The sequence below is a fragment of the Nelusetta ayraudi genome, unplaced genomic scaffold (genome assembly GCF_046127955.1).
Source record: "Nelusetta ayraudi isolate G7.1 ecotype Tasmania unplaced genomic scaffold, CSIRO-AGI_Nayr_v1 ptg000090l, whole genome shotgun sequence".
Lineage (NCBI taxonomy): Eukaryota > Metazoa > Chordata > Actinopteri > Tetraodontiformes > Monacanthidae > Nelusetta > Nelusetta ayraudi.
This window is the reverse complement of record NW_027466140.1, coordinates 4,618,180-4,644,420: the sequence shown is the minus strand read 5'-3', so window position 1 is coordinate 4,644,420 and position 26,241 is coordinate 4,618,180. Positions and strand designations below refer to the sequence as shown.

The window sequence follows — 26,241 nt, the reverse complement described above, 5'->3', positions numbered from 1 at the left end:
CATTGCCTCTAAGCAAAACAGCCATTGCATTCAGCCTTGTTGATGATTATCAGGTTTAATTTATTAAGTTGTTACAGCTGTGAAAACAAGCAGACAAGTTAACTGTACTCACAATAACACAACTGACATCAAACAAAAATTACAGCTGCAATATTTTGTCACTTTGGGCGCAGTTTTGTATCAGTAAAATGAACTTGGCTGTTATTTGTATAAGACCAACACTTATTGCTGAATAGATTTCTAACAACAGTGAGACGGGTAATTTTAACCTTTGTCTGATGTACAAGTAACACTGGTTGTTTTTCTTACCTTAAAATGACTTTTAAAATCTTTTCACAATTTCACGTGACTGGGGGAGCCCCATCTGGCCAAAAATGGGACTAAATGTCAGCTTCCTCTCATCTCCCCTCCTCCCATTGTTGCCTACACCGTGATGTCTTCCCGTCTTGGTGCATCTGTCATTGCAAACACCTGGACATAAGTGAGCTTCCTAGTTTCTTACAGCGTGCCAAGAGATATCAACCTAAGTAATTTTAAGGTCATTTTAAGGTAGAAAAACTGCTTTGTGTTTCTTTGAATACCTTTCCGATTGTTGCCAGTCAACTGTCCGCGATGTTCATATACACAGTGAAAAAACGGTTTTCTGCCAAATTCCTGAAGTCTTGAAAAAGACCATGAAACAAGTCAATTGACCACCATTGACTGAAGCCATTTTATATTATGAATTAACTGGAGTGTCTTGAGGATGTCATACCTTACAGAACTTGAACAAAAAAAAAAAGCCGGAGAGATGGTGAAAACAAACAAGAAGAAAACATGATGAGACAAATTAAATTACTTGTTAATTACATTGTCATGAGAAAGGAATGCAGAAACAACAGGTCATATCCAATGGATTCAATAATGCCTGTTTAACTTTTGACCACTTAAGGACAACCACAAGCTCTGTATGAATGTGATTTTTTTTTTTATCTTTCTTTTTTTTTTGCATGCACACTAATGAGAAACCTGAGGTTTCACCAGCTCATATCGTCCCACTTGCCCTTCCTGTAAAAGCTGGCCAATCAGCTGCTCTTTGTGCACTTTGCGGCTGACGACGAGGAACCTTTGCCGCCCCTGTCCGTACGATTTGCTGCGCAGGCCGTATTTCTGAGCCACTTGGTGGATCTGCTTGCGCTCATCGTTCGTGAGGTCCGTGGCGAAGCGGAGGTCGTCCTGCCGCTCCGAGCCGGCGTAGTTGCGTATGATGTCCTCGATGTCGCGCTTGCTGAGCTGGTTTGCAGACTTGTCTGCGTCCATGCCGAGCCCCTCCCTGGAGAACTGCTCCTTGACTCTGATTGGCTCGGAGATGCCCTCGCCATCTCTACCCAGGCCGCCTCCTTTCCAGCCCATCTTGCGGAGGAGCTGATTCCCGATGTTGTCCTCCTTGATCTCCTGCTTCACCGCCTCCTCCCCGGAGCGGGCCAGGATCTGGGAGCGCGATATGGCGTCGGCGTGACCCTCCTTTCTCAGGTTGGACTTGACCACCGCCTGCGTCTGCTTCAGAGTGGCCAGAGCTTCCTCGGCCGCGATGTGCTTCACCACTTTCTTGGGGCCGATGCCCGAGGCCACGTACTGCCCTTCCAAGTAAACCTCGCACCTCCACCGGTGGTCAGGGAGAACCATGAACTTGTAATCAGCTGTCACTTTGTTGAACTGCGCAGTGTCGTTAATGATGCAGATGGCGTTGTCGGAGTTTTCCAGGATAACGAGCTCGCTCAGATGCTTCTTCCTGGTCTCTTCTCTCACTTGGCCAAATCGCCCGCCACAGTTTGGCTGATTGTTTCCTCTGGAGCTGTAGGACTGCTGCTGCTGTTGCTGCTGCTGCTGCTGCTGCTGCTGCTGCTCTTCCTGCTGCCGTTGCGCCTGGTTCATGCGAAGCTTCCTCACGGCTTCTTCGGCCGCCGCGTGCTTGGAGCTCTTCTTGGTGCCTGTGCCCTGCGCCACCAGCTTGTTCTGCAGGAAGACGCTGCACAGCCAGGCGCTGCTGTTGGGAAGCAGCTCGAACTTGTAGTCGATCTTCATGCGATTGAAGGCCGCGGAGTTGTTGAGTATGCAGATGGCGTCGTGAGCGTTGTCCATCACCACAAACTCCGTCCAGTGCTTCCGCTTGTCGGGCTCGTACTGGCCCTTGGAGCTGGGGGTGGGCTTGTCCTCCGGGTTGCGCAGTGGCGGCAAGAAGGCCGGCGTCGGGCTGTGCATCTGGCATACCACTATGTCGCTGACTAACGAGTGTCTGTATTTGCGCTGCACCACGCGGACCTCGACCGGTTTGAGGAAGAGCTTCACAGCTTGCTCCGAGGCCCGGTCCCTCGCTCCATTTTTACTGCCCGAGTATCCGGTCGCCAGGTACACGCCCTGACACCTCAGCTCGCACGCGTAGCCGTCTGAGGGAATCTTGCGGTTCTTGGGCAGGTCGGCCGGCGGAATGTCCTTCAGGTTGACGTAGATGTACTCGGGGTTGGTCTTGCAGGCCTGAATGCTACGGCTCAGCATGAAGTTGTAGTTTGGCGATTCGCTGCCAGTCATGTACAAGGGGTCCCTGAAGGCGACGGCCAACGCGGATGCTACACTGATAACTAGTCTTTGCTTCTCGTCCAGTGTTGCCTGAGACACTGGCTGAGGCTGCGATGCAGAACCTGCCAGAGAAGTGGTGGGACTGCTCTTCCCCGGGCTGCTGTAGACCCTGGAGAAGGGCCTGCTGGAGGACGGCCGGTCCTGATGACCGTAACCAAATCCCTGTCGTCCAGAATCCCGCCCCCCCGATCTACTGCTCCCTGTGTATCCATTGTATCTGTGGGGCTGAGAATACGAATCTTGATTGCGAGAGCCGTGGGCCTCATACTTGACTTTGTAGTCCTGCTCTGTCTTAGTCATGTAATTTGATGTGGGCCCAGCTCCTCCGTAGCCCAAACCGCTCGTGCTACTGGGAAATCCCTCTCCATCTCTGTCTCTATGGGAACCCCAGGAGTCGTATGAGGGCACTCTGTCAAACGCAGGCTTCAGAGAGTGGGACGATCCCTGCGCTCTGCCAGCGCTGTTGTAGGAGAAGTGGTCAGAGTTCCACTGTCTAGAGCTAAAGGACTCACTCCTCCGGCGGTCCTTATCATTCTCCTTCTCATCGGCGCCGCTCCCTCCGCTGCAGCCACCGCTGACAAACTGCACAGGCTCAAAACGGGGTCTGGGACTGAATTTTGACACGGGCATCTTCCTCATTGGCTCGTCGTCTGCAACGACAAACACAGGCAGAATGGAAAGACAATAGAAAATGTCAGACTTTTAGAAAAAGCAGTTATATCAAATAAATAAATGCTTACAATGGCTGAACTCAAGTAAGAGCATAACTTTAGTCTAAAGTCCAATAAACTGGATCAGAGCAACACATAGTTTGAATTCTCTGTGTCAATATGTTCAATACCACCACCACCACCCCCACCCGCAAGCATTCACAAAAGCTAGAAAACGAATTGAGCGGTGCGTTTGTATTTCTCAACTCACTGCCATCCGAAGAAATGCGTCTCTTTTGTGCTTCAAAACTGTGACTTGGCTCAAAGGAGGGCATTTCGCCGGAGCGAGTCCCTTCTGCCATCACCAGCAGCGTCCAGCTCAAACCCAGGCCATGCCTGTTCTAGGATCCAAAGGTGCAAGTTAGACATCACATCGCATCACATTGAAGGGAAAACTCAATGTCGGCTTCATCGGTTCAACATGGCCAACGGGAAACTAGCACGAGCAACCTGCGGCGTGTTGTAGACAGAACGCAGAATAGCGTCAAAAAGTACTATCCAAAATACTTTAATACGACACGGGAAATGTATAGCATTCAAATAAATGTGCGTGTTGTCTAAAAGCCAAGGCCTTGGCTGAGTGACGCATGGTGACGAGAGTTCACCTCTCCCAGCAAACATTTATGGAACTAAAGATAAAATGTGACACGTAAATCTTCCTACGTTAGCTGGATCATATTCTCACCTTGAGGCGTAGTCTTTGTTCCGTTATATATTTGTCGTTTTGAGTATGGATCAGATAGAACGTATAGTGAAAGGTCGCCTGTTATTATCTCGCTAGCCTCTGGGAGCTAGCTAGCCAAAAACACCGTTGGCGCTCGCTAGCATTAGCCGGCTAATGCATCCAGTTTCACTCCACTTGCCTCGGCAAATAGTTTTATCTGTCAAATGTAGTTTATCAGATTAAAAAAAACACGACGTTATATTAATGCCGTGGCCCGTGTGGACGTCGCCGATAACGGGACATGCAGTGCGAAGACTTCTCAATCCCAACGACAAGTGTAAGTACCTAGCAGGAAGCGTCCATTTTCTGCTCCGGCTAAAATAAAATCATGGCGTCTCCGACTCCGCATTGACCCATAATCCTTTGCAGCAGTGACGAGTTCAGGTTCCAGTTTAATGCGTTTGTTGGAGGGAAAAAAGTAGCATTTTCAGATTTAATTTGCCAAAGTTTGCACTAATTACCATTTCAAAAGGTTTAATTTTCATTTTTTTAATACATTAAAAATAAAAATCGTTCAAATGAAAATGTTGCCTGAAGTTCAATCCCTAGATTCAAACTGTGGAATATCGAGTAATTTTAGCACAGAGAGATTAAAGGCACAGATTGAGTCCAGTAAATCAAGAAAGACAAAAAATAAAAATAAAATAAAAAAATATAAGAGCTAGGGTTAAGTCTTGACTTTATTATCAAGTATAACCAGGGTTCCAGCTCTGGCCAGTCTGTGCCTGGGCCTGGCTAAAACCCTGAGACACACATGTGCACAGAGGGGCAGCGACAGTGGGATGGCAAGATGTCATAGCCTGCCCTCAAAATTGGAGTCTATTGGGATATGCAATGTACTGTATGTGCTTTGAGCAGAAACAGAGACAAAGACTTGTTTTATCATATTTTTTTTATTGAAAATGTACATCAATGGAATCAAACTAAAGTAAGATACTGAATTATTTGTGGCATGGAGAGAGGTCTTCATAGCGAGGGGTGAATACTGACACTAGAAAAATGTATGGCATTTTCTGACACCAAAATGTCACTTTGCACTGAGGGTCACATCCAAACATCAGTTCATTAACATTTCTCCACTTTAATACACAAAATATATGCATATAAATTATATAAATGCACGGGTATTTTTTTTTTTTTTTTTTTAATATTTGTATTCAGTTCAACTCAATTTGATACTAATATTTGGCAAACAAAAAGAGCCGAACGCAAAGGGCAGAGCAAAATATACATGAATAATATGCACCACTTGAAGGGAAACAGCCTTTGAAGTTAGTAAACCCCAATAAGAGGCAATGCGGGAGCAAAACGAGCAGGTCACAAAGGTCAAAGGATGATTTTGTTGTTGTTTTTTTTTTTTTAAAAAGGATGCATGCAGAATACAGAATAGGCTGGTGAGCGTTAAAGCACAATGTGTAATACTAAAAGGCCGTTGAACTTGACCTCCATGGTACTTAACAGTGACATGTAAACATGGGCACCATCAAAAAGAAATGCCAAGTAGAAAAAATATTGCTTTGGCTTTAACATGATTGTGGTTGGAGTTTTAACTGATCTCATTTTGCCGTCTTGTACTGACGCACAAACTGGAAGCAGCAGATTCAGATTCTCATCCTCAGATGAACTAGACTGATACAAATATATATAAAAAGTAACAGGACTGCCCATTATACTGTACTTCTCACAGTGCATTAAGTGCTTCTGTCCTTAATAACTTTTTCTTGTTATTTTAAACCAGCAAGCTTTTGTTGTTTCTGTAATGTTTCATTTCTTTCCCACTTTGTATTTTAAATCATAATGAAATAAATGAGTGCATAGTGCAGGTCTTTGACACTTCTAATGTAAATCAAGTATTGATCTAATTATGATTTTACCCAAATCCAGCCTCCTGTGAACGCATGAATTCCAACCAAAAACGTCAAACAATGCCAAGAGTCTTTTCATTTACACGAAGACGCAACAGACCTAAACTGTGCCCTTTCCAACGTGACTGGGTTCAGAGCTTCATTAGTCAGAAATACCATGCGAGTCCACAAAAGGCCATGTTCAACACAAGGAGAAGCAATGAGGAGAATTCTTAAAAAAACAAAACAAAACAGGTTGGTACTGCGAGAGAAACCAGGAGAGGTGAAAGGGTGCTTAGTTCTTGCTGAAGCTGCAATGTCCTCTTCAGGTGGTTCGAGACAGATTAAAAGAAGCTGAAGGGAAAAAAGAGAGAAAAAGAGAGAGAAAGCTGGAAGTTAAAGAAAAAAGGAAGAGATGCATACGGGAACCTGAACCTGAGTTCAGGTATGAAAGCTGCTTAACGGCTGAGTGGCATCAGAAAAAACCCTGTAAAAGCTGTTGGCTCAAACAAATCACTAATATTAGGAGTGAAACTACCAGAATAAATGGTGCCATCTGGTGGTTTAAAACAATAAACTAAGAGTTACAATTCTATACCACTGTTCTGTGAATGTGATCACAAATTAAATCTCCAAGTGTTTGTGTAGTCTGTTTCAGTGAGGAAAAGGTGTTAGTAAGTTCAAAAAGTAGTCGTAATACAGCAATAATTTAACATGTCAAACAATAAGATTAGAGTAACAATGACACAAAGATATAGAGACAATAATATTATAGCAAAGCAGGCAATAATTAGATACACCGCAGGCTAAAGGGTCCAAAGAAAAAGCTCTGGAGTCATGTTTGAGGTACTGAGCACCCACAGAGGACGGAGCAAAGCTGCAAGACTTAGCAGCTACTCGGTGCAAAGCCAGGGATTACTGCAAAGGAAAGTGACACCACACAGACCAATGAGCGGAGCGTTAAAGAGGAAATTGCCGTCAATGCATTTTGACCCGAGTCATATAATGTACATTTATATGCAGGGAGGATAGATAGCAACCCAGGATGTCAAAGTGGTTAAGTCAAGCTAAAATTCTCCAATGAAAGAACAAATATATTTCTCACGTCTGGTTCCTGTCAGATATTCTCTTTAGATACAAATGTTTTGTGTCCAATGACATTGAACATCCCAGAAATTACAAAAGTCCATCCTTCTTTTGCTTTAGGCAGTTCTGGAAATCCAAGGATACCTTTCACTTTTTGCTAGTGACAACACCCACATTGAGATCATGATTTTGGGGTCTTGCAAGGCTACTCTGCAGGAGGCCAGAATTAAAATTAAGATCTGAATATGGGACACTAACCCAAGAGAGCTCACACGGGCCGCTAGATGACAGTCAGACGGACGGACTGCCCTCTTTATGAGAAAACGCAGGGACAATTTATAGACTTCCACGTGAGGTTAAAGTAATTCCTGCAATAGACAAAGATTATGGCCATGCTTGGAACGTGGTGGAAAAACTTGCCTTTATTTCCTTTTTTTTTTTTTTTTTTTTTATAAATTGCGCATTTTTTTTCTGCACAACACTGATACAAACAACATCTGTCCTCTGGCAGGACAGTGGACATCAAGACGAGTGACTTTAAAAAAAAATGTGCCTTCATATCTCAGAAAATTGCAAAAAAGGAAAAAGAAAGTTACAATTGCACTGACAACATTATTATATTCTTATAAAAACAAAGATCACGTTTGTGTATAAAAAAAAAAAAGTGCAAATGTGAAAAAGCTAAAACTAGTATGCGCATTAACACATGACAATGAACGGGTATGGGAGAAGCGGCAGAGAGATTAGGGCTCTAAACTACTCATGCATCAGGCTTCGGTGAAAAGCATCTGCAAAGGGTTTGTGTCGGCAAAAACCGCATTAATTATTTGGCCCAATAACCAGGAGCCGAACTGCTCTATTTGGTGGTCAACATATTGAAGCAGATTCCACCGTCTTGATGCATGTTTCACCGCTGCCTCCACACATACCCATCATAAACAGCGGTCATGTATGTTAATATTAAAAACAGAGCTCACTCAAATCATGCAGAGAGTTACTGAATAAAAAACAAACATGGAATGCTTGAAGAAAAAATACACAAAGAGCCGCTGAATGATTGCCTGTGCAAATCCAATCAGAAGACGGGCATCATTCAGCAAATACACAAAGTGATGTCAAACTGATGAAAAAAAAAATGATAAAAAAAAATGCCCAGCATCTTCCAGAGAGCACAGGTAGCGAGTGGAGGGTTGGATTATGGGGTGAGGTTTGGGAGGGACGGGGGAGGATGCTGCAAAGAATGATGGGACGGAAACTCATTCACAGCAGGACGACCACAAGGGAGCACTTTTTCTACGGGAACCCTAAGCTGGAAACGAGAGAGAGGGGGTTGTTATTGCTTTTTGTTGTGAGGTCAAAGGTCATCATGACATACAGGCACTTTCGCACAGCGACATAAGTGGTGAAGCGGCGGACGGTCATGCTCTTTAAGGGAAAAAAAAAAAAAAAGAAAAGCCATGAATGAACAGAAATTAGGAGTGCCAGCACAGTCATTCACCCGTCACAGGAAGTCCCATTCAGGTTGATGTAAAAAAAAAACAGTGGGGTCAAGTGACGCATGGCGCAAGATTAATCTCATCTACCTAATAAAACAGATGGTCAATTAATATTTTTGTAGGGGTTTTTTTGTAAACAAATGATAATAACAATATCGATTAAAAACATCGTTTGAAAAAGTAATCAGATTACATCTTGTTACCCATATCACGTGACCCCATGAGACAAGACATGAAAAAAGATGCAGCGTCTGTATGATTAAAGGTCCCATATTATGCACGTTTGCAATGATTCTAGCGATACGTTCCTTTATTCTTTTGCAGCTGAACGAGAGCTAAAAACCAATAAGCCTTCTCCATCCCTGACACTGAGGTTCAAACACGTGGCAGAATACATAGAATAATGGGACCTTTAAGCAAGCAGCTTGTTTTCATCGATTTAATGGCATCTGAGCTGCTTGAGGGGGAGGAGGAGGAGCAGGACGAGGACGAGGACGAGGACACAGATTGCGAGACAGATGTCTTGGCTTTTGCTCGAACCCTCCGCAGAGGTTGAGCCTCAATAACGCTGCTCTCTGTGTGGACAGGGCCTTTGTGTCGACCGAGCGGGTCGTCATATGTTCGCGGGATCAACATAATGCGCCATCCCTCTGAACAGAGACGGCCCCCGAGGCTTGTTTCGCTGCTCTGACTTTGCATGTTTGTTCCACATCGGGCTTAAAAGGCTCTTTGTGCCGCTGCTGCTGCTGGCCAAGTGAAAAGCAGAGCCACAATAAAAACGACTGTTGCGGAGTGATGGAGAGGGGAGAGCAATAAATTAATGTGGAGGCGTTCTCTCCAAAAATAACTGCTGGTTTAGCCGAAGGATAAATTGTTGCTGTGTTTACCACAAACAGTCATGCATGGATCTGAAGAGTATCATGATTCATGCAATTCATAGTCTTATTTATGTATTTTCATTATTGTGGTGCATGGCTTACTTGCCTGCAGCCATTGATTATGTACGCCATGGTGCAAAAGCTCGGGGGGCAAAAAAAAATAATCAGGACTTAATGACATAAAAACAAAATTAAGTAGAAAAATAAAAACAGCTGTACATTCTACAGTGCAGAATGTGTTTTTCTTTTTTGCCCGACATGGAGCACTCTGGCTTGAGCCCCCTTGAGGCTGCATTGCATTTCCTCATGTTTCTCAACCTTTAACTTATGTCCTCAACAGAAATTCATGAAGGATTGTCCAGTTGACCTTTCAGCCTTTCTCCTTTTTGCGCTAGCGGTGTCGCGCCAGAGGGGAATCTTACCAGACAAGGTGCCCCATGCAGCATGCAGCGAGTGTGGGAGGAGTTAACTGGAAAACATGGATGCAATACAGGTGACCAATGCACTCAGGGAACAGAGTCACATCTACACAACAAGCAGTACACCATGACTACGGCCTCTGGGAACTGAAGAAAACTCGGTTAAAGTTCAGTAAAGGAAGACTCCATTGTTACTCTTGTTTACACTTGCAGCGTACAACCCTTAAAGGCCCAGTGAGCAAGGTTTAGTGCCATCTACAGGCAAGAAAGCAGACTGACATTCCATGCCATTTCCGATTTTCCTTCAATCTCAATCTCTTGTACATGTAGCATCAGGGTAAATGCATATCTCTTGAAACCCTGAGCTCATATACATTCTGGGCTACTGTGGATAAATGATGGACCTGCTCTTAAATGTAAACGCTTATAATTGTCAACTCAAAACTCACCTTATTTATTATTCTACATTTAGTGCATCATCTAACTAACATACAAATGTATCTTCTATTCCATTTTCGGCAAACAGAATTCTTTAAATGCTACCCACTGGGCCTTTAAAGTGTGTTTTAATCAGTGACCCAGAGACAACGCTACGGTGGCGAGGTCGCCCCCTTCTGGAATAATGAATTCCTGGGCGCGACTCGACGACGAGAAGTGGCTGTGAAGGAAATTTAGCTGAAAGAAGGAAAAAAAAAAATGAAGCGACAGAAACCTTCTCAGTGCAAGTGTCTTCTTCCTTTTCTAACAGGCACGTTGTCACATCAGCTTCAACACAACACCAAGACTTGATTAACCAACATGGTCGGAGCAACATGGCGATACACAGTAAACATGGCAAACGCTGCCTCGCGTTCTGAAACAGAAAGCCCTGCTGATGGAAATATCTGATAGAAACCAGTGGGATGAAAAAGGACTGAACGGTTAAACTGACGGGGGGGGGGGAATTCACAAAGGTTCTTTCAGGTTAGGAAGCCGGCGTCGATGGCACCACGCGGTGATTAGTGCTGCAGAGAGGTTATTTACACAAAAAATCAATCTAGTTTTAATCTCTGGGGTTATTTTTCTAACCATGTTGTCTGCAGCTGGCTGTAAAGAGGCTCATTGTAAAAAGGGCCAATGTTTGAGTCTCTTCCCCGCATACCATTTTGGTGATACATGACCCCTTGTGGTCAAAACTCCTCCCCTCTGCCACTTCAGCTTGACAGTGAACAGAACAGCGGGGAGGGTTAGAGATACTCAGTATAGGATATTAGCCAAACAGATTAAAAATTCTCAATCTTCCTGAAGCAAATCTAATGGAATTGGGCAGAGTTTAAATCAATTCTGCTTCCCTGGAGGAGGTTGAAGACTGTGCGAAATGTAAAACGCTGCCTTGCTCCTCCGTCCGTGCCAGAGTCGCTGAATCAACACTTTTTCTGCTCCAGACACAACCAGTGATCTTCTGAGCCTTGATGTAAAACAGATGGTTGGGAGGCACAGTAGGAAGAGAACAATACTTACTTTTTCCTCTCCTTGTCCCTCTTGAGCGTGGTGGAGCCCCCTGCTTGCTGTGCTTGGTTCTGCAAGAGCTCTGCGGCAGTCCTTTTCTGTTTAAACATGTTGAGCTCGTCGTCGAGCGACTTCCTCTTCTCCTCCAGCTTCTTTTTCTCATCCTGGTGAAGCTTCTTCAAGCGGTCAAATTTCTCATGCAGCTACGGGGGCGAGAAGAAAGACAGAATTACGTCGCGTCGGGAGCGATCGGGGACTTGCCGGCGCAAGGACAGTGGCGGCTGGGCGGGGCCGGTACCTCTTTCTCTGCCTCCTTGAGTTCAGCCTCCTTCTCCTTGACTCTCTGAACAAACATTTGCCTCATCTCTTCTTCTTTCTTCTGCAGTTCCCCCATGAACTCGTTCCTCTTGGCTTCGTAGGTCTCTTGGAGACTGGAAGGAAAAGGGTACGACCGCCGTTACGGTTCTCTGTCTCCATAATCCACTCGTTCACACGCACAACATCCACACGCAGCCGACTGGATCGCGCGCTACCTGAAGGGCTTGCTGTCGGGGTCCGTGTCCTTGAAACCCATCTCCTCCAGTTTACAGCGGCGGTAGAGCTCGTAGTGGCGCGTGTGAGTCTGCTCTCGCAGGTCCTCCATGTTCACCCGGATGAGCATCTCCCGCAGCTTGACGAAATCACAGTGATTCTCGTTTTCCACTGCGAGACGCAGGGTGACGCAGAGGGAGCGAAGCAAGCCGGGGGAAAAGAGCAGGAATCGAGATTAAACATTACTTAAAAAAATTGAGATTTGAGATTATTTAATTGTATTTGATTTGAGTTCATCCCACAGTGCAAGTTTGCACCGGCAGTCTGCATTACTAGCAGTGTTTCCACGAGTTTTTTTTTCCAAAACAAAAGCTATATTTCTCAACAACACAACACAAGAATGACGTTTGCTTTTGTTCGTTTACGTTTGTTTGCTGTCGAGAACGGTCGTTATATTTTTCTCTTTGATTACTTGCGAAAAGAATTCCGTCTCCTCCTCCGTCCAAACATAAGGCTCCGTTTTCACTTGAAGTGAACTGCTCACGTGACTGCCGTACGTCATGTCCAGTGATGTGTAAATGCGGGGAAAAAAAGTCTTTCCATTACACCTTAGACTTCCACTTATCGATACTTCTGAAAAACCACCTCATGAGGGCCTAAAAAACATTTTGGCGACATTTTAGAGGTTTTTCCAAGTTTAGGTGTTTCCATTGCCAGGTTTTTATTGCGATATTTAAGTTTTGCGCAATTCTAGGGGTCATGGAAACGCAGCTACAGTCATGTCATGTGGCTGGTTTATTGATTGTGTTGCTTAGTCTGGCAGAGAGCATGTGCCGTCATGTGAGATGTTATCTGCCAAACAGAACCAACAACAGTGTCCTCTGGCAAAAAAAAAAAAAAAAAATAAAAAAAAAAGAAGAAGAAGAGAAGTGTTCCATCCTGTCAGGACAGTGGGAAGCTTCCCACTTTTTTTTGGCGGTAAACCAGGTATTGATTTTCAGATGATGCAACAGCTATGAGACTGCAGGGCAAAAATATTAGCGTCGACAATGTGACATCCATCTCTTGATTTACACACTGGAGTGTAGACTTCGGTCACGTGACCTTTTCCAACCATACGTTGAGATGCCGACCGGGGCGCTGCACCTCGATGCGGTTATGCAACTAGGTATCAGCTAATCTACAGCAGGCGTGTCGAGTCGAGAGGGAACGGGGGGGCAGCTGCTGCGGCGGCTCTGACGAGAGGGAGCGCGCTCTCATTTCCTGCGCAGGATGTGACCCAGGCTTACCCTGCACTGTCCCCCAGGGGTACTGCCGGGCCCTCACCATCTTGTTCCCGATCTTAACTTCCTCCGTGCTCCCCACCACAGCAAATGGCAAATGGCTCTGTGGAAAAGACGTGGAAAAGTCTCCCTCAGAAAATCTCGGTAGCAAATAGATCACAGACTTTATGACTTTGAGCTGAGCCACAGATTCCTGGAAACAATTCTTCCACAGGACATCTGCGACATGCTCAACAAGGAAATGTTACATAGACACATTACAGAGCAAGATTTTTTTTTTTTTTTTTTGTGAATACGAGAAAGGCAAGGAAATTGGCTGGTGAGAAATCATTGTCATAAGACAGAGCTGCTAATGGGTTAATGGCCGTTTTAAGAGTTGAGGAACAGGGAAACAATAGCAGGGAAGCAACTGCTTGAACGACGCCGTGGCATTTCTGCAGCAGCAGCAGACCACTTAAACGGTTAAGTGAGTCCTGGCCCATCCGTCTGTGAACGTGGGCCCTTCTCACTCTGCGGGCTTCCTGCCGAGTGAGCGGGGCTGATTGTGAACCTCTGAAACACCCCTCCCCTACATGGGGGCCCGCTTCCTGGCAGCCAGAGCAGACAGAGACGAGGTCTGTCCTGATCCAACATCACATGCTGCTCATGATGTGGAGAGAACAGAGAACGTCGAGCAATTTTGTTTTTCCCAATGCTTCAGCCCCAGAGAAATGGCAGAAAGTCCATCCTTTACATTTTTGATTGCACCATGTTGAAAGAAGTGCTAAAACATTCTGTACTTCTGGGAACCAATATGTCTCCCACACGCAGGGGCGCACTGAGCAATTTCTGGCGTCTAGGACTGAAACTTGGTTTGGTTTGTCCTCTGGGGGCTCCCCATGACAGCTCAGCGGATAGAATTGTCCACGTCCCTGCACACACCTGCTGCCAAGTGTGTTGCAGCCTGTGCGACTGCCGCGCAGCCACATTATATCCGTTCCGTTTGCGCCGGTTATAGCAGGAAGTTCAACTCATGTTTTCGCAGCAGACAGTAAACAGGACATTCAATATGCTGTCTTCTGCAGGCGTTAAGATTTGTGGACACAATTAGGTGACCTTTTTAGACCGATGTGCATGAAATATGTATACTATGGCAGCTTTAAGTGAAACAAAATCCAGGGCTGAGTTTGGCTAATGGAGCCACTTACGTTCATGGTGGAGTTGATCTCAGCGACGGACTCGTCATCGGTGGGGAACTGGTAGATCTGAACTCCGTTGCTGACCAGCTCGCTGGTGATCTTGAGCTTGAACTTGGCCAGCTCGCTCTTGGAGATGGCATCCGACTTGGCGATGATTGGAATAATGTTTACCTGCAGTGGAGGAATGAGAGGTTTCAATGTAAAAGCAGTGACGCTGCGTGCATAACGCTAATACATGCAGCTAATACATACAGCTAGTACATGCAGCTAGTTCATAACGCTAGTACATAACGCTAGTACATAACGCTAGTACATAACGCTAGTACATGCGGCTAGTACATGCGGCTAGTACATACAGCTAGTACATGCAGCTAGTTCATAACGCTAGTACATGCGGCTAGTACATGCGGCTAGTACATGCGGCTAGTACATGCGGCTAGTACATAACGCTAGTACATAACGCTCTCTAGTCATCGTCTCAACCGCGCATGAAGAAGCAGGTTTATAGAAGCTGAATTCCATAAAGCCAACACACTCATTCATTAAGCCCCAGCCCCTCTCACTCCGCAAATCTTTCCTTTGTGTTTTCCAGACAATTACACATTCTTAAGTGCGGAGGTATAAATAGTCAATGTGGCAGCGGGGGCAGCAGGCCTCCGTTTCGCTCGCTCACAATCACTTGAAAGCTCTCCAAATATGGTGTGAAGACTAACATTCAAAGGAATTCATCAGTGTTCATGAGATCCATATTAACCAAACAGGAAAGGACCTGCCTGGACGAAGCACACAGGCGGGGGCAATCTGTTACATGCATCTACAACTGGCCGAGGAAAACTGAGACCTTTGCTGCTCCACAACCACTTTGTCTTCGCCTCGTCATCTAAACAGTCCGGAATTATTTTTCCTCCGACTCGAGGCCCCCAGAGCTAATAGAGAGTCATGCCCAGGGTCATGTGAACAAAAATGCGTTCCAGCACCCCGGTAAGTCTGGTGAGAATTAGTTTTGCCGCGAGGCTCTATTCTGGATCGTGTCGTCGTGAGAGCTCAACGCTCGGCTCAGCTGCGCAGCAAACACGGAGCAACGTCTTAGCACAAAAGGCCTGAGGAGGTCCGTGCGTGTAAGCAAATGCAGAGGAGCTCTCAGGAAAACACTGAGGCCAACGCATTTTACAGCTGACTTACACCAACACAGTGACCACACCAAAGGCCACTTAGACGCCACCATGGGGGGAAAAAAATCATATTCAATGGGAACAGCACAGCTTGTACAGCCAGGCTATTGTGTCCGTTATGTAACGGTCGTTTTTTCACACTCATCGTCACTTAATACTGAGTACTTATACATCAACAATACAAATAAGACGTAATATATAAGCAGCCTACGAGAACCAATCAATTATAAAACTCGCCACTCACCTTGCTGTCGAGCTTTTTCATGGTCACGAGGTCCAGGGATTTGAGCGAGTGTCCCGTGGGAGCGATGAAGTACAGGCAAGCGTGGATGCGGGTGTCATGGTAGCTGTGCAGGGTGCGCTTGATCTTCAGCTCCTCCTGTAGGTATGCCTCAAACTGGGCGTCGATAAACTCCACAATGGACTTGTAGCTGCGAGGGGTGGGGGGCAGGGGGGCGGGGGGGCAGCATAGAGGTAATTGGTAAGCATTTATTTTTAGTATTCTAATAGAAAACATAACGATCCATTCTGCCGAGGCGGACCATCACAATTCCCAAGCTCCTCACAGATGCGTCTCAGGATATGTGATACACTGTACGTGCATGAAAGGTCAAATTGTGCCATTTCAGACAGAGTGAACTTCAGAGGCCCATCCTTCCAAGCTGATGTTGGACCACTGAGTAAAATACAGTATCAGATGTGTCTTTTATCACTGTTCTATCAGTGAACTCATTCAGGAGTACAAGGACACCCACTGCACAAAGCGGTCGGACCCCCCGCATTGAGGACTGCAGGAAGTTGCGGAGGCATGCACCCTTCCCAGCACACTCAAAGCACAAAGAGAGACAGTTTGTGTACTTGCTGTGCCAGTGGCAGCTCACATGACACTTTTCACAGTCTGCGCAATTCCCTTTATAATTGCCAATTTGATACTGAGACGGTTTTCATTGGACGCGGCAGCTTTACTACAGGACAGTTTTGTGACGTCAAACCCTTCCTGGTTGCAGTCTACCGCAGCAAAGAATGGCGTGAATACGAGACTCCACTCAGCTGCTTTGATGTATCTGTTCTAATCTTCTGCTTTTTAAAAAGCAGGTTCTGCGTTCTGAGCTTCACACTCCGGATTATCGGGCGAATGACAAATTAGCGCCACAAATCCCAGGCGGTGTAAATCAGTTTATGCCCTCATATTGGCCAAGGCCAAGCTCAACGGGATTTTTTTTTGGGTGGAAGAAAATGTTCATTTGGATCGCAGCCTTCTCCAGTTTGTTTTATCGGCCTCACCTGTCTTCCTTGTTGATCTGGTCTCCAAAGCCGACGGTGTTGACGACAGTCAGCTTGAGGCGCACGTTACTCTCCTGCAGTTCGTAGGTGTTGGACTTGAGTGTGACTCCAGGCTGGCTGTGCTGCGTGGGTTCACCCTCGAACTTGGTGTTAAACAACGTGTCCATCAGGGTGGATTTACCAAGACCCGTCTCACCTGAAAACACAGGGAATGCACCAAGATAATTAGTCTATATGGAACGCGGCAGTTGCTTTTATTCGCTCGCAAAACTTTTGTTGGACAAGAAGCAAACGGTTTTATCTTCCCATGCAAGGAATTAAAAAATGTTTTTCTTTATTTCTTAGGTGCAGATTGGAAGACAGACATATTAACTGCACTGCTCCTAATTTATTCTGACATCAATTCACTGTAGGAGGCTGTCAGATGACTCAGATACAAAGCTCCCTGTGTAACCAAATCTATTTTTATTCATCGCTGCCTGACCTACACTCCCCGCATGTTTGCTCATTTATGTAGGGTGTCATCATATTTCTAATGTCCTCCACAGGATGCAAATGTAGCTCAAGAATTCGTGGTCTGGACTTGGCTTTTGTGCGCGAGCGACGTTATTTCACTATGGAGCGGGCTCAAACTGCAGAACTTGCGATCAAACATCCTGCTATCGCAACACAAATCCCTGACGCTACAGTGGTAGCGTCAGATCTTTTAGCACAGCCAAGACATTCATCTTCAAATTTGATTGAGCCTCGTTGCAAAACAAGACCATAATCAAATCACAGAGATCTGGGATCATATGCTTTTGCCTAAAGTGATACTTGTACGACTCCGAAATGCTGTAATTGGTCACAAGATACAATTTCAAGCAAACACCAAATCCTGTTGTTTTTCTGCAGCACTATGAATTATTCATTCTCAACCTATTACAATGTCCACATTGAAACAAGAAGCACATTGTTAAGCATTTATTGCTGTGTTTAGCTAACCAAAACAGAAATGTATTTCACTTTTGGGAGGGAAAGAATTCAATAATCAGACACTCACCAACACAGAGGATGTTAAAGCAGAATCCATGGTTGACAGACTTGTTGACCAGTTGGTCAGGCATGCTGTCAAAGCCGACATGGCCAGCCAGGGGAACAGAACGAGCACCCTCACCCTAAAAATAAAAGAGAGAATTCAACATAAAAAGAAGGAAAATATGTGGCACTTGGCTATCAGTTAGTTGTTCTTTTTGTAATAAAGGCTTATGTGGATGCATAAATGCTGATGTTGCTTTCATAGTATTTAAACATTTTTCTTAATAATCACACACCTCAAGACAAATATCACTGTCAAATGAGCCTGAAGCTCTGTAAGGCTGTCTTTCATTTTTGCTTGTACAAGACTTTCAGGTGCACCGTAGCTCATTTCCTGTTTCATACGCAGCGACTTTCTTCCCACAGACAAAGTCAGAAAAAACCCACAATGCACATATATGGCAAACTGCCATTGTTGAAGGTAATACAACTGGAGAATTGTAAGCAACGTTGTCGGCGAACAATGTGATCTGGAAGCAGATGATTACGCAAACAAAACAACGAGCAACAGACCCACATTGTGTTTCTCTTGAGGCTGATGAGCCCTGAGACTTTGCCATCTGATTTTATTGAGTGGATTTCACATCTATTTACTCTTCTGCTCCACTTGTTTTAAACAGCTCATCTTTGTTGCACAGATGTACAGTCGCTGCTACACGCGCGCGCATGTGGGCGAGCGTCCGTCCGCCGTCGAGCGCCTCGCTCCTGCAGCTTCAGCCTCCATTACGAGGTGCAAGAAAGCAAAGAATCTAGATTATACAGCAGTCCAAGAACTCCACACCAGCCAGCCGGTCATTATGTGGCTTAATATAACACAATGGTGCTTTCCAATGCGGCGTGGCTCAGTTCTGACAGGAAAAACATTTACATTAAAAAAAAATAACTGGTCGGGCCAAAGGGAGCTATAGCGGGATGAGGATTTTCTGAATGGTTGGAATTGGGGTTTAAACAGCTGATGATGGCGTGTTTGTCAAAAATGTGGATGGTGTGGGTGAACAAACAGCCTGTCCTCTTCGGCCACAAGTGCAACATTCCAGCGAGGGTTTCCTGCTTTTCCAGAGCCATCACAAGCCAAGTTAAACACTGGGGCGTTTTACATTCATTTGGCCGCAAAAGGGACTCAAACTTCAAAAAAACCTTGCTATTCTGAGCCGTCTCTCTAGAAGAGGGTGTAGTGGCTTCCTCTTCCCACCAGACCAGGGGGGGGGGGGAGAGAGAGAGAGAGAGAGAGAGAGAGAGAGAGAGAGAGAGACGGGCTCTCTTTAGACTCGCCTTTTCAAATTACAGACTTGAAAGCCTGCAAACCGGTCGAAATCGGATTTGCCCGTGTTATAAATGGCTAAATTAAGGCCACAACGCCAGACTCAAAGTTAACGGGACTTGTGGCGCTACGGCGATCAATATAACGGAAATCCGTATAGTAGTCGTGCTTAAAAAAAAGGGGGGGGGGGGGCGTTGAGAATGAATGGCCTACCGACGGCTTTATGTCCTGTTATCAGCTTTATAACGAGGCACCGGTGTGGCAGAACACCTCGCAGGTTGACAAAACGCAATAACGCACCCCATCAGGGCGTTATGAAAGCAGGAAATCTGAACGAGTCGAAGCTAGCTTATTTTAATTTTTTTGGACGGAAATCTACGGCAGAGTAAATACCAGCGGGGCCTTTCATTGATGTCGGTGCGTTGATTTTTCTTTTCTTTTCTTTTTTCTTTTATGAATGCAAATTTAGATTTGCATGTAACAAATCGACGTCGCGATTGTCTACATTGTTTGGAATTACATTAATTTTTGATACCGTGTCTAAGGGGTTGGGGGGGGGAAAGGAAACTATTGTCGACGTTCAAACACAACCCTATAGGAGAAAAAAAAATAGCATCCGCTTTCCGGGTTGCTAATATTTTTACAAAACGTCAAGGAAGCAACTAACATTTGTAGAGGTTTTTTGTTGTTTTTGTGGGTTTTTTTTTTTTTTTTTTAGTTCTAAAGATTCTATTAAGCCGAACGAGCCACTCACCGCTTGCCTTGCGATCTCTGTCGAAGCCATGTTTGAGTGTGCTGCCGTCCGGCCAGAACCTCTGACAACCTCTCTGTCAAAGCAAAGGAAAGAGCCAGTGGGCAGATGGCCTAGTAGGAATGTACCATTCAAATGGTAAAGCACACAAGATGCTAAAGTCTTTTTTTTTTTTGTAAGGAGCCTGTTGCCTGTTTCTCCGGATAGTATTGACATTTAAATGTTAAAATTACGTGACGAGACTAGTGTTTTTTTTTATTGATACCTTTAATAAAGACTTGCTAATGAATTAACACTACATGTTTCACCCCTACGACCGATTTCCTTATGGTATCGTCAATGGTCGTTACGAGCTGATTTTCAAGCTACAAGGAGGTAATTTTAAAAAAAAAAAAAGAAAGAAAGAAAGAAAAGCGCCCTTTTGTCATTGATTGACACCGGTGAGCACATTTACATCGAGTTTAATGTGTTTTCTTATAAGTACGTGTCAAGAGTACGTCTGCATTTTTGTTGCTAATATGCCCTTAAATTTGGCCCCCAAATTAAATGGTAACGCCCATACAAAACCCTAAGCGACCAGGCGACCAATCAGAGGAAGGCAGTGAATTTAAAAAAGAAGCCGCGACGATCGGGCTCGAGACCACACAACTTGGCTGATCCAAAGAGGTGTTACTGATCACCAGAGAGCGATTGACCGACTGACTGTTGAATTTGCTGTTGGATTGCTCAGATTTCCTATTTTAACCAGTAAGTGTTTTAGCTCCCCCAGACTAAGACGTGGCACATCGAAGCTGCTACCGTCAAGTTTAGCTAGCAAGCTAACTAGATAGTTTTTACAGTAAGTCGTTGCGGTGGAAATGGCACTCGTAAAGATGAGCCTGGAACGACATAAAACTTTGGGATTAGCTGTGTTCGTAGGACACGTATGCGGGTAATATTTAGCTCGGCTACTCTAGACATTTGATAAATGCATGTTAGCTCGGCGTCAGCTGACGTTCTTATTGGCGTGACGGTTTGTTTTCACATTCAGGTAGAAGTTGGAAAATACAAGACGTCTCTGTGACAAAATAAAGTTTTGGAGTTTGCTATGTTTATGTAATAATTATGTGGGTGACTCTTTATTTCAGGTTATATAAAAAGAAATTTGGGGGAAACTGCTTTAGATTTGAAGGTCGACTTCAACTGTCAGTTTTGGCTCTGTGCTTTCAAATCATGACCTAATAGAAGCCGAGTAAAGACTTTGGATTGAAGTTCTGTGAGACGGATGTTCAACCTTTCTGGTTTGAACACCGTGATTGCTTTACATGTGCTGGATGTAAAAAATAAAAAATAATCTAAATTCCACCTACAGTGATTGTATGTTGATGAGTCTTAGATGCATGCGCTATCTGAATATTACAAATCTACCAACTGTTTTACAATTCTAATAATGCCACATTGTGTCTCCAGCCATCATGTCTCACATGATCTTCGCTGAGCAAGAAAATGCGGGCCTTCATCCACCTTCTGTGAAAATGAGACAGCGTCTTCAGTCAGCCCCAAATGGTGAAACCATTATTTATTTATTTTTAATACATATTACTGTATAGAAGAAACACTTGGAGAAATTTGTATTAACCGTCTGCGTTATCTCCAGCAGAGAAACTTCTAAAATCACCCATGGTTCCTAAAAACTTTGGCACTCCTCTTGCACATGGTCGTAAGGTTTTTGGAACAGTCAGCAACCATGTGTTGACCCCTGCAGTTCATCCTCAAGAGAGGAAACTACATAAGCCACAGGTTGGAACAAATCTCAGTATATATTTTAAGTTTATTTTGTCAACTGTTTTTTTTTTTTTATCCCATACGCTCAGGAGACATATTAAGATTAACCTCATTTTCTGTAGGTGTTTACATTGTAGTCATGTCGCCAGCAAACTTTGGTACTGCATCATAATTGGCAAATAAATGGATGCACGTTCAAGCAAAATGGATCGAAACACACAAACTGTTACCACGAGGTGGATTTCTTGACACAGTCATTATTCATCAAAAACATGTTATTATTTCCTGTAGGAAAACAAAGTCAAACCTGCACTTCCGACCAAAGTTGAGGAATACCCAGAGATCGAGAAGTTTATTCCTTATGACCCTCTAGGTAAGCAGAACATCAGCCCTGTTCACAGATCAAACATTCAGGTAATGGCGCACTCAAAACAGACGTATTTATTTTAAATCACAATGTAGCTTTAGCTGAGCTTCACTTGTTAAATATTTTTTGCCTTCAGGACTTTTGTTTTTATCAAGAGCTGGCACCTCGGGCTTGTAAACCAACAGCAGCATTGCAATCACAATTAATGGGAATTATTTTTCATGGTTCTGTTTTGTCCTTCACGCAATGTTCTGGGCCATTTTTCAGAGTTTGAAAGGTACAGCCTACCTGAAGATTGGATTCATGTCAGCAGCTTTGCCCTACCGGGCCTGGCCCCTGTCACAGAAAATCGATGCTTGTTTGAGGATGAGATGGAAAACATTGAGCTGCTCCCGAACCTGTCACCTGTGACGATTCCACAACCTTCAGGTAACACATGAAGTTCTTTGACGTCACAGGTCAAACGGGCACGTTTCTATTGCAATCATGAATGAAACATTTGTGCTGCTGCTTTAAAAATAAAATAAATAAATAAAGTTCACACTTATGTTATTTGATATTGCAAGGAATTTGAAAAAGACCTTTTTCACAAAATTGCAGTGAAAGTACTTGTATTTGAACATTGCATTTACAGATCACATGATGTAAAGAGTCATGAACACTGAGTGGAAGAAGTAAACAAGATATTTATAAATGTATTCTAAATGGCAAGACAATTTGGCTATATATCAAAAACTTCCAGCAGAAATGAGCAAAGGGGGGGGGGGGCTGTTAAAGCAGTGGCAAACATGGTGCTTGAAATAATGAAGCTCTTACAGAGGTGGAATAGAGCAGTGGCTGCTCAGTGATGGCGTGCAGTTGTTGCAGTGAACGCCTGCCAAAATTTGGCATCTCCTGTCAGTCGTTGTGAAATGACTTGACATGACGCGAGGACCAAAATGCTTCTTAAAACGGCAATTATGAGTAATGGACCTTATGAGTAATGGACCATTTTGTTCTTTTATAAAATGGGATAAGCAGTGATTTGTCTGGCCACTTCAACCACTAAGTGTCAGGTTTAGAATGCACCAGTGTCGGGCGTCATTACCGTACTGTTAACTCTGCTGTTTGACCTCCTGCAGGTCACTGTTCTGAGCTGGAGGCTTTCCTGAAGACCCTCGATGAGCTGACTGTTGAACTTCCTCCCGAAACTGACTGAATGTTAATTTGCGCCGTGTATGTCAGTTTTTTGTTTTTTGTTTTTTTTTGTCATTCAAAAGTTTTAATTTTACTCTTTTAGGCTGTTGTTGCTGTTCATGTGTGGCTTTGCAATTGTTGTGAAGCTTGAGGCTTTCCTCAAAATGCTCAATGATTTGACGGTTTGAACTTCCTCCATAAACGGACTCAATATTGGTTCATGCTGTTTGTTACCGTTTCTTCATTTAAAAGTTGTACATTTTTACACTGTTGTTGCTGGTCATGCATGCTTTTGCCGTTTTGTATTGAGATTAAAGGAATATGACACCAAAACACACATCGGTTTTGGTTTTCTTAAACTTGGGTATAGTTAGAATTGTATTGAAAAACAAAACTTACCATTATTTGTCAGTGTACAGGAAATATGAAGACATCACTGATGATGATGCACATTCTCTAAATGCCCAGGTGTGGTTTTTAAATTAAAACGGTTACATCAAAGCAACTTTTATGTAGTTGTACTTTTATGTAAATATGAGCCTGTGTGCCAGTGGACCGGTTTACCTTCATCACGTAGTTTTCTCAATCCTGATGTCTTCAAGTCAAGTAGTTTCTGCACAAAGGAAATAAAGTCTTTATATACTTATTTTTTACTCATTTGTAATATTTACAACTCCTGTTAATTTAAAAGACAGTTGACTCCAGACAGTGCCACACAGGAGCATACCTTTATTTAAACTCTTTGTACAATGATTCTCTCCATGGGTTAATGAACACTGATGACAGGCTGCAAAAGCAGGGAGGCATCTCACTTCCTCCTCGGGACAGCCATGAGTCACATGTCCAGAATCCACGCCATTGGTTTTGACTGCGATTAGAATGAACTTTGGCTCACTTCCTCTTGCTTGTCCCACGACACACAAGGCAGTTTCTCGACCTCCATGGTTGTCAGAACGTGAAGAAAGTAGCTCGCAGTGCTGCGCTGGTCGATTTTGCACACGCGGAGCGGAACAGGTGATGACGAAAACAGGTGTGGGAGGCGACGAGGTAAAGCAAACATTCATTGTTATTTAAGCTGCTTCGGGGGGGGGGGGTTGCAATGATTGCAGTGTGCGCACAAACAGGGAACTGTGTTTCACGACACTTCCAAGTTCCTATTAATATTGTATACATAAATTCAATCTTATTTTTTTGTTACCGGTTTCTAAAACCTTTCCCCTCCGATGACAGGCGGCATGGCTCCAGCAGGTCGGTCAGTTTGCAATCTGACAGCGGTATCTCCGGGTGTAGTACAGTAACGCAGTCAGTCAAGCGGCATGTATGAGAGCGGGGCGGAAGATGTTGAACGTGACGCCAGTGGATGCGCACCAGCTGTGCGCCAGGCCGACTCCCACCACCACCGCCACCGCCGCCGTGGCGGGCTCGTCAGACAGGGCTCCGTTGTCGAGCGACTCTCCAAGTATGGCATGCGGGTCATGCCCAGCTCGTTCCGGCGTGGGCAGCGTAAGGACACCGAGGCTCCAGCACCGGGCGGACTGCGGAGGGAGGACACGGAGAGAGCGTCGCTCACGCCCGCCATGCGCAGGAAAAACCTGAAGGAGCTTCTTCTGAGCCAGCCGTCACACAGCGGATTCAGCAGCGTGCTGTCCACACAGTCCTCCTTCAGCATCAGCGTCTCCTCCGAGCAGGGCGTCTCGGACTGGGCTTTGAATCCGATGGAGCACGCCTGGATGCTGGCCGCCGCGGAGGGCAACTACGAGAGCCTGCTGGGCTTCCTCTCCGCCGAGCCTCATCTGTTGAGCAAGCGGGATTTCATCACCGGCTACTCGGTGTGGCACTGGCTGGCCAAGAGGGGCGAGGACGAGAGCATGCTCAAACTTTTGAGCTACGCCGAGAGGGCGGGGGTCCCCGCCGACGTGGACGTGCGGGGCAGCGGCGGCTTGACCCCGCTGCACGTCGCCAGCATGCACCGGCGCTACGCGGTGGTCAAGATGCTGGTGGGAGCGTTCGGGGCCAACGTGGACGCCATGGACTACAGCGGGAGGAGAGCGTGGCAGTACCTGGCGGAGGACGCGCCGCAGGAGATGAAGGAGCTGCTGGGGATGTGGGACGAGGAGCACCGCGGAGGATCTGCGCTGAACAGTAACAGCAACAACAGCAGGGGTGGTGGTGGTGGTGGTGGTTGCGGCAGCTCTGGTTCCTCGATGGACCTGGGCTTAGGTGATGAGCCTGATCACGGACACAGCCCCCAAGTGAACTCCTTTGACCGGCCTCAGAGGACCAGCAACTGGACGTTTGGCTCTTTGAGGAAGCTGCTGCCGACTTTTTCCTTCCCTGGGAGCAGAAACTGAGTTTTTCTTGTTGTGAACTTTAAAATATGGTTATTCTACCCGTCCAATTCGTCCTTTTTCACTAACACCATCCTTGCCAACTCATTATAAAGGAGCACATATATAATCAGTGTTTGTTGTTGGAGTAGCCATGATCTTCCGAGTTTGGGCGTCAACAGAAACTTAAAAATAGTCCACCCTACTTTGTATTTTTAACTTGAGCAACTCAGAATGAGTTGTCATATTCAAACTCATGCTACAAATGGAGAGTGACTGATAGTCACTGCAGCACCAATAATAAAATTTAGGGGCTATGGTTATTATACCAATGAGTCTTTTCTCCGTCAAGACTCAATGCTGCTGCTAAGTGTGAGGTTGTTTATTTGGGTGAAGCCAGCACACAAAATGCAAAGTGGTGCCCTTTTCTCCCAAACGCTTCATGCTGTTGTTTCCTTTGACGGTTCAAATGTCAAGAGTTGCTGCGTTTGAGTGTGTTCCATTATTAAACGCTGGGTAAACACCTGTGTTTTGTCAGTCTTAAAATGAGGCTGCTTGACTTTCAATGTTGCTTTAGAAACACACAGTTAAGACCAAGATCAAATTCTTGTCAAACTACCAGAACGTGCTTTCAGTCCTAAGATCCAGGTATTCCGGAATGTGAAGAGATCAAAAACTCTTTGGTTTGTCTCTTGCAGAGCCGTGTCAGCGTCACTCTTTACCACAAGATGTTTGGATTTCCTCAGGGGGGGAAAGAAAATCACCCCCCCCCCCCCCCAAGAACAGCCTCTGGAAAAGGCTGAACATAC

General features: G+C 45.0%; 4 protein-coding genes across 10 annotated transcripts; 2 read left to right on the top strand and 2 right to left on the bottom strand.

Annotated features, from left to right (window-relative positions):
- Positions 1 to 295: 295 nt before the first annotated feature.
- On the bottom strand, positions 296 to 4,475 carry nkrf (NFKB repressing factor). Of its 2 annotated transcripts, none has more exons than XM_076046516.1 (3): positions 4,336 to 4,475; positions 3,538 to 3,667; positions 296 to 3,266 (listed from the first exon to the last, which is right to left on the bottom strand). In XM_076046516.1, exons 2-3 carry the CDS (start codon positions 3,626 to 3,628, stop codon positions 997 to 999), a joined length of 2,361 nt encoding a protein of 786 aa, XP_075902631.1. In that variant the 5' UTR covers positions 3,629 to 3,667; positions 4,336 to 4,475; the 3' UTR covers positions 296 to 996. The 2 variants fall into 2 exon arrangements, with proteins under 2 accessions (XP_075902631.1, XP_075902630.1); XM_076046515.1 differs by having other exon boundaries at positions 4,012 to 4,383.
- A 449-nt stretch (positions 4,476 to 4,924) lies between these two features.
- Positions 4,925 to 19,874, bottom strand: septin6 (septin 6). Of its 5 annotated transcripts, none has more exons than XM_076046521.1 (11): positions 19,802 to 19,874; positions 17,752 to 17,866; positions 16,710 to 16,905; positions 15,670 to 15,856; positions 14,263 to 14,424; positions 13,082 to 13,178; positions 11,795 to 11,963; positions 11,560 to 11,692; positions 11,274 to 11,464; positions 10,486 to 10,538; positions 7,385 to 8,289 (listed from the first exon to the last, which is right to left on the bottom strand). In XM_076046521.1, exons 1-10 carry the CDS (start codon positions 19,829 to 19,831, stop codon positions 10,535 to 10,537), a joined length of 1,284 nt encoding a protein of 427 aa, XP_075902636.1. In that variant the 5' UTR covers positions 19,832 to 19,874; the 3' UTR covers positions 7,385 to 8,289; positions 10,486 to 10,534. The 5 variants fall into 5 exon arrangements, with proteins under 5 accessions (XP_075902634.1, XP_075902632.1, XP_075902636.1 ...); XM_076046520.1 differs by lacking the exon at positions 10,486 to 10,538 and adding an exon at positions 9,777 to 9,823; XM_076046519.1 differs by lacking the exons at positions 7,385 to 8,289; positions 10,486 to 10,538 and adding an exon at positions 4,925 to 6,248.
- A 512-nt stretch (positions 19,875 to 20,386) lies between these two features.
- On the top strand, positions 20,387 to 23,438 carry pttg1 (PTTG1 regulator of sister chromatid separation, securin). 2 transcript variants are annotated; one of them, XM_076046524.1, is made up of 6 exons: positions 20,387 to 20,545; positions 21,248 to 21,343; positions 21,438 to 21,577; positions 21,854 to 21,935; positions 22,197 to 22,358; positions 23,051 to 23,438. In XM_076046524.1, exons 2-6 carry the CDS (start codon positions 21,253 to 21,255, stop codon positions 23,125 to 23,127), a joined length of 552 nt encoding a protein of 183 aa, XP_075902639.1. In that variant the 5' UTR covers positions 20,387 to 20,545; positions 21,248 to 21,252; the 3' UTR covers positions 23,128 to 23,438. The 2 variants fall into 2 exon arrangements, with proteins under 2 accessions (XP_075902639.1, XP_075902638.1); XM_076046523.1 differs by having other exon boundaries at positions 21,435 to 21,577.
- Positions 23,439 to 23,968: 530 nt separating this feature from the next.
- On the top strand, positions 23,969 to 25,978 carry sowahd (sosondowah ankyrin repeat domain family d). The gene has a single exon (XM_076046522.1). It carries the CDS (start codon positions 24,422 to 24,424, stop codon positions 25,454 to 25,456), a length of 1,035 nt encoding a protein of 344 aa, XP_075902637.1. The 5' UTR covers positions 23,969 to 24,421; the 3' UTR covers positions 25,457 to 25,978.
- Positions 25,979 to 26,241: the final 263 nt, after the last annotated feature.